The 7,917-nt window shown below is 48.1% G+C and overlaps 1 protein-coding gene across 1 annotated transcript; it reads right to left on the reverse strand.

The window, feature by feature from the left end:
• Nucleotides 1–4,404: 4,404 nt before the first annotated feature.
• On the reverse strand, nucleotides 4,405–7,704 carry LOC142786416 (uncharacterized). Its single transcript, XM_075884102.1, has one exon. The coding sequence runs from the start codon at nucleotides 7,702–7,704 to the stop codon at nucleotides 4,405–4,407; it is 3,300 nt and encodes a 1,099-aa protein (XP_075740217.1).
• Nucleotides 7,705–7,917: the final 213 nt, after the last annotated feature.

Here is a 7,917-nt window from a genome sequence, read left to right on the forward strand (position 1 = left end):
TGCAGCTGGCGGACGTTTTACCTCCAGCTTTAAAAGCTTCATCTTATGGGCGACGGGGGAAAGGCTCAATGTGCTCAACTTTGCCTTGTTCAGGCAAATCAGTGCACTTTGTGAATGTTGCTAATTCGCAAATGACACTGATGAAAGAAACAGATACAGGAGAATCGGCCCTTACTCCATTGGACAAGCGGCGCTCCTGTTGTATATTCCGTCTTATAGTAGTTTGCGTGCTTCATCAATGAAAACTGCGTTTCGGTCACATCACTTTTTGCTTCGATTCTTTACTAGACCTGTAAGCAACTAGTAGTAGGAGCCTTGCTGGTATCAAGATGGTTAATGTATACTAACAATATAGGCAATCAGCCCGAAAGTTTTGTGAATTTGCAGCCTCGTAGGCTCGTGTGCTCAGATTTCGGTGCACGTTAAAGAACCCCACGTTATTGAAATGTCCGGAGCCCTCATCTACGGCGTCTCTCATAATCTTATGGTAGTTTTGGGACGTTAAACCCCACTTATTAATCAATCATTTGTTGTCGTGTTCATACCACCCCAAATATAAGAATGTAAATGGGGTGTTCTGAGCGTGTTTCATTCACGAAGACCTTAAATTTAAAAATGGAGAGTAAACAGGGTGTTCAAATGGGTGCGTTAATGCGTACACCCGTTTTACGTCCTTTAGGGCGTAAAAGTTTTTGCAGTGTAGGTTTGCAGAAGTTAGACACGTAAGAATTTTGTGGAGACGCCCAAGATGTGGCGGGAAATCAGCTGAAAAGGCTACGATGTCATCCAGGTAACACAAGCAAGTATTCCACTTGTGGGCACGCAAGATGGTATTTATCATGCACTCAAATCCCGCAGGCGCATTCCAGAGCCCAACTGGCATGACTATGAACTCATATATGCCATCCGGCATGACAAAGACTGTTTTAGGGCGATCACATTCAGCCATTGGCACCTGCAAATTCCCAGAACGCTGATCCAACGATGTAAAGTACTCGGCACCTTGTAAAAAGTTAGGAGCATCGTCTTTTCGTGGTAGCGGGTAGACATCCTTTTTCGTATTGTTGTTTAAGCGGCTATAGTCTACGCAAAATTGAACGATGCCATCTTTTTTTTTATAGAACCACCGGTGATCACCAAGCGCTTTGAGAAGGCTGTACAACTCCACGTTTAAGCATTATAATGTGTGGTGCTATATGGCACAAGGGCCATATGATGGTCAAAGAGTGCCATTTCATGAGTCACCGGATGTGTCACAGTTTGGTGATACATTCCTTGAATCACAAGGGATGAATCACACAATGGTGAATCATCACCAGACAAAATATATGTGCGTCCTATTCTTAGTCGTGGTAGCATAACTTGCGTGCGGCGTTACTTACATATTGCCGGCCACTGACCGAGTTGCGGGTTGGTAACATGCAGTTTATTTCGTGTGTGCGTATCCCATGTGCGCTGCCAAAAAAGCCCTGAGGTTTCATTTGAGGAGAGGTTTCAGGTCGAGTGTAGGGATCGCCACTGTTGTATTGGCATTGGTTCGCTTGGAAGATGCAGGCAAGTGGTCCGCCAATTCGTTTCCTTCTATCCCTTTGTGTCCTGGCACACAGATCACTACGCCATCCTGTTTGAGAGAGTATACTGTGCATAGGAGCAAGTAAATAGATACAAGAAGGAAATTATTGTGTTCTTTCAGGGTATTGTGGGCTTTCACCACGCTTAGTGAATCTGTGCATATTTCTGCGCTTTGTAGTTTTGTTTTTTTAATGTGTTTAACGGCCGCAAGTATCGCATGAGCTTCTGCAGTAAAGATGCTCTTGTTAGGATGAACAGTACCGGTATCTGAAAAAGATGGGCCGACTGATGCGTGCGAGACAGAAGTGTTCGTATTTGAGGCATCGGTGTATGATTCGGAACAACTGTATTTGTGTTGGAGTTCATGAAAGCATGTGCAGATGTGTGCAACAGGCGCATGCATTCTGACTTCCCCAAAAGATATGTCACAGTCTATAAACTGGCACTGCCATGGCGGCACATATACAACAGGAGCCATCAAACAGTGTTCTAGAAGTGGCACACCGGTTTCCTCAGGGAGGCCTTTCACACGAAGTGAGTAGGGCTGCCTCAACGAAACCCGGCTGTAGAACAGGACCGAGTAAGACTGATCACTCATTGTCATATTAAGGGGTGTTCTTTGTCTGCGTTCATCTTGAGTTAGTACAAAAAAGATGTGTAACTTGTCTGTAAGTGGAGTCACCACTCATTCGATTCCGCATACAGGCTTTCAGCAGGGCTGGTGGGGAGAGCACCCGTAAAAAGGCGAATGCCAAAATGGTTCACGGGGTCCCGCATCTTCAAAGCACTTTAAGTCGCAGACTGATAAACAGCAGCCATATAGTTTAAGCGGGTGCGAATGAGGCTTCTATACAAGTTCATGAGACATTGCCTGTCACTACCCCACGTACATCGTGACAACACATTTAGAACATTCATGGCTTTTACACATTTTGTTTTAAAATACTTGATGTGCGGTATGAAGGTTAACCTGTTGTCCAAAATTAGGACTAAGAATTTACGCTCGGCTTTGACAGACAGACGTTGACAGTTATGTTATATGTCAGGTTCTTAGCGAATGCCTCTCTTTCAGGAGAACAAGGCACACGACCTTTTTGGGGTTCAGTCGATACTATTTCCCTCTGGCCAGTTACAGGCCTCGTTTAAACCTAGCTGAACCTGCCACTAACACATATCCTGGTTGCATGACTTAAATCCAAGCTAAACGTCACCGACATATGTACAATAGAACATATTGCGGGGGATGGACAAGTGCAAGGGCTTTGTTTTGATAATAAAAATAAAAAGTGTACAACTAAGTACACCACCTTGCAGTACTCACGTTTCTTAGACGAATTTTTGGGAGAGAACACTGCCCACATGGACACGGAATGTCCGATTGGACAAGTAACTCTCGATTATGGAAAACATTTTACCGCTCACACCCAGATGAGACATGTACCTTATTATTCCAAAACGCTATGTTGTGTCGTAAGCCTTCTCGCTATCGAGAAACACAGAGAGGAAGTATTGTTTGTGGACGGAAGCGTCTCGGGTCTCTGCCTCGAGACGCAGCAGATGGTCGGTGGTGGATCTACCCTCTCGAAACTCACACTTGAATTGGTTGAGCAGATTTTTTCTTTCAAGGAAATGCAAAAGTTGGCGGTTTATCATCTTTTCAAAAAGTTTACAAAGGCAGCTTGTAAGTGCAATGGGCCTATAACTCGGAACTGAGGAAGGGTCCTTGCCATCTTTTAAAATTGGAATAACTATAACCTTTTTCCAGGAAGTAGGGATGGTACCACAAAGCCACACAGCATTGTACAGGAAAAGTAATGTTTTTCGCGTTTTGAGCGGCAGGTTTTTCAACATTTCCTACACGACACGGTCGTAGCCTGGAGCAAAATTACTGCAGGAGTTAAGTGATTGTTATGGTGTAATGTGGGCCCAGGATTCGGAATAAATCAACCGGCAGTCAGGTGACTCTGTACACACAACACAGAGTTTAACACCACCGATAACTCTTACAATTCACACACATCACACTATAGCGTTCCTCGTTTACTTGCCAAACGTCCTACGCGCCTCGGCACACGAACTGTCCTACTCGCCGTTATGACTGTTGCCGCTGCGGCGAGGTCGGTCGTCACCGGTGTTCCTTGTGCAGTCACGCTGCCTTGACCGTGGTGAGGTGGTGGTGGTGGTGATGGTGGTGCTGCAGGCCAGTAGATCACCAGGCCACTGCAGTGCAGGTGAATGGCCCGTCGCCAACATGAGCCGCGGCCACCTCGTGCCACCACTCGGGCCCCAGGACCTCAGGCCACGAACAGACTATGCTGCCGGTCCCCGTGTCAGCGCCGTCCACAGAGCGGGAAGCCAGCTCACCAGGTCCGCAAGGCTGCCGGACACCTGGTTGAGTGACGCAGCCCGAAGCAGGAAGCCAGCTCACTAGGTCCGCAAGGCTGCCGGACGCCTGGTTAAGCGATGTCGCGACCCGAACCGCCGACCAGCAGCTGCCGTTCGAACCGTGTCACGCTCGAACTGCCCGAGCCGCACGCCCCGCTCACGCTTCCTTTTCCTCGTCTTCGCCTCCAAGGCGTACCGCAGAGCAGAACTGCCGTTCCCTCTTCGCCCCGTCACGGGCCACACAATCCACATCATCACACCACCCCCCACTTAAGATAGTTGTGAGCAACTATTCCACTCCACGCCAGGCGGTGAGTAGGCAAAAGTGCAGGCGCGTTTGTAAAGAGGGAACAAGTTCACACGAATCAGAATGGTTGTGATCCACACAGCACGTAATGAAAAAAAACACACATGAAAAATACACAAGTGGAGAAAGATTAGAGCAATTCAGATGCGACTTAAGTAGTCCGCTCCTACATTGTCTGAGCCTTTTATGTATTCTACGGTAAAGCTGTACTCTTGCATTAGTAAGCTCCATCGTAACACTCGATTATTGACGTGTTTGGCTGACTGCAAGTACCGGAATGGCTGGTGGTCGCACTGAATAATGAAGGGTTTGCCGCATAAGTAAATGTGGAACTTCTGAACAGCCCACACGAGCGCTAAGCATTCACGCTCTATTGTGGAATAGCGGGCCTCTCTAGGCAGCAGATTGCGACTCGCATATGCAACCGGATGTAAAATATCGTCCCCACTGTTTTGCAGAAGCACTGCGCCGATGCTTGTGCTTGAGGCATCAGTACGGAGCACGAAAGGCTTCGAAAGATCCGGTGTTTGCAGTATGGGACTTGCGGCGAGCTTGTCTTTCAGCACGGTGAATGCTTTTTCTTGCGGCGGTCCCCACGATACGATGTGATGTTGGCCTTTCTTGGTAAAGTAAGTCAAGGGCTTGGAAATCTCTGCGTAGTTCGGAATGAACTGCCTGTAATAGCCCGTAAGACCGAGAAAGGATTGTACAGCTTTCTTCGTCGTGGGGCGCTTGGCGGCTAGGATCTTGTCCAGCGTTTTCAGCATTGGTTCTACCTTCGCCTCGCCAATGTGATGTCCCAGGAATGTAATGGTACGCTCTCCGATCTCACACTTGCTCGGTTTGATTGTGAGGTTTGCATTGCGAATTCTTTCGAAGACAAGTCGTAAGGCTTCCATGTGTTCATGCCATGTGCTAGTAGCGATGACCCCATCGTCAAAATATTGATGCACATTCGGCAAATTGCCTAGAATTCTCATAAGGCGTGCAAATATCGCTGGGGCAGTCTTAATCCCAAAAAGCATGTATTTGAAGTGGTAGAGCCCCGACATGCTTGAAAATGCCGTCTTTTCACGACTGTCTGTAGCCATGGGCACTTGCCAATAGCCCTTCGTGAAATCGAATTTCGAGAAAAATTTCTGTTTCCCCACAAGAGCTAGAACAACATCAATTCTCGGAATTGGCTCACTGTCGAAAACCAAGGTCTTGTTCAGCTCCCTAAAGTCAATGCACAACCGTATGGTGTTGTCGGGCTTCTTGACGACAACGATCGGCGCATGATATGGCGACTTTGATTTCTCGATTATGCCCATTCGAAGCATCTCCTGTACCTCTTTTTCGACGTTCTCACGCAGCGCTAGAGGAATAGGGTACTGAGGCACGTGAACCGGCTTTTCGATGACGAGGTCAAGAGAGCATCCGACAAGTTGTGTCTTGCCGGGAAGGTCCGAAAATATGTCTGCAAACTCTTCGCACAATTGTCGAACTTGTTGAAGTTGGTCTGTCTGCAGTTTGGGCGATATCTTGACGTCTGATGCCGTTTGTGTTTGGCATAGACTGAGAGAGGGGATGGTATCCTCAGAGTCGTTGCTCTCACTGTTCGCCTCTTCCCCAGGTGTTGCACTTGTAGTATTCACTGCAGCCACCTGATGAGGAGACGTTATTTCTCTTTCCTCATACTTCTTCAGCATATTCACGTGGAAGACCTTGATGCTCTGCCCTAAGTCAATTGCATAATCAACATCATTCTTGGCTTCAGCAACTTTAAACGGGCCCTTCCACTGCATAAGAAGCTTATTGGTGTCTGTAGGAAGGAGAATTAAAACCTTGTCACCGGGGCGTAGCCTTCTGTGGCGGGTCTTATGGTCGTAATAAAGCTTTTGCTTTTCACGTGCTTTACCAAGCTCTTCATGAGCGAGGTTACAGGTGTGTTCGAGTCGGTTTCGAAGGTCCACAAGGTAAGTGTACGTTGTTCGCACTTCACCCTCAATGTTCTCGTTCGTCCACAGTTCTCTTAAAACACTCAAAGGTCCACGCACATGTCTGCCGTAGATTAACTCAAATGGTGAAAAGCCCAAGCTGGCTTGCGGTACTTCGCGATAAGCGAAGAGAAGAGGAGCAATGTAGCGATCCCATGACCGCGGCTTCTCCTGACACACCCTTTTGAGCATGGCCTTCAGCGTACCGTTGAATTTTTCGACCAATCCATTGGCCATGGCATGATATGGGGTGGTACGAAAAAACTTTACAGTTAGTAGTCGGCCCACTTCTTTCATGAGTTCCGACGTGAAACTTCTACCTTGATCGGTAACCACTTCTCGAGGCAGGCCCACTCGGGATAATACTTCAAGGAGGGCTTCTGCAATACTGACAGCGTCGATGCTTGGTAGGGCTACTGCGTCAGGATAGCGAGTAGCGAAGTCAATGAGGGTAAGCACATAGCGGTTTCCCTTATCTGATCGAGGAGATAACGGTCCGATCAGGTCAATGGCGACTCTTTGGAATGGTGTCCGTATGAGAGGCATGTTGCCCAACGGAGCGACTCCGACTTTCCCTTTCGGCGTTGTCCTCTGGCAGACGTCGCACGACTTGACAAACCGTCTGATTTCTTCATGCATACCTGGCCAGTAAAAATCCCCAAGGATACGGTCTATGGTACGTCGCACGCCTTGGTGACCAGCCATAATGCCCTCATGTGCAACCTTCAAAATGTGTTGTCGAAGTGTCCTTGGCATGACTACTTGCTTAAAGGTCCTCCCCGTAGAAAGGCGGTAATGTCGATACAGTAGACCAGCCTCTTCAGAAAAGTGGTACGTCGTTTCTTTATTGGAGCGAAACTCCTTCCCAATCTTGCTGAAGCAACTCTTCAGACTTGGGTCTTCTCTTTGGATCTCAGTTAGCTGCACTCGGGTCACTTCTAGCGGACCAACTAGCGGAATCTTCATCATACTCTCCGTCTTCCCCTGCGTCCGGACGACGGCAGAAAGCAAGGTTGACTTTTCCCAGCATGCCGGGATTTTGCTCGAACCAGTCGATTCAGGGAACAGGGCGTCAGAGTACTCCCAGGTAGTATCTGGCTCCTGTGGTCCTTTTACTCCTGGAATATTGCCGAGCACGAGGTCGTACAAAGGGTTAGTCATGCATAAAGCGTTTACATCACCAACGAAGTAGGGCGTGTGTATCTGTATGTTTGCTTCCGGTAGTTTTTTGGCCTTTCCATCCAAAAGCATAACTCTTGCCGTCTTCCCGGTCAGGCATCGATCCGGCACGAACTCGCGTCGGACGATGGTCGTGTTGCTCCCTGTGTCTCGTAAGACACGTGCGCGTTGTCCAAGCACCCGTCCTTCGACCACTGGCATGTTGTCGACTAAGAACATAGGTTGGTTCTCGCACTTCTTGGGGCATTCAGCAGCGCATGTCTCATCCTTGAACTTGGCCATAGGGAAGTAATCCTGTTTTTTCTGTTCTATCATGGCACAAGACACCGACTTGTCTTTGCTCTGATCCTTGCAATCGGTGGCTTTGTGGCCAAGCCGCCCACATGTTTTGCATTTCACAGACTCTTTCGGAACCACACGACAATCCGGAGCGCTATGTCCTTTGCGGTGACACAAAAAGCAACTCGGCTGTTTGTACTGTGACATAGCACCGGG

Source organism: Rhipicephalus microplus, unplaced genomic scaffold (assembly GCF_043290135.1).
Source record: "Rhipicephalus microplus isolate Deutch F79 unplaced genomic scaffold, USDA_Rmic scaffold_23, whole genome shotgun sequence".
In the NCBI taxonomy this organism is placed as follows: domain Eukaryota; kingdom Metazoa; phylum Arthropoda; class Arachnida; order Ixodida; family Ixodidae; genus Rhipicephalus; species Rhipicephalus microplus.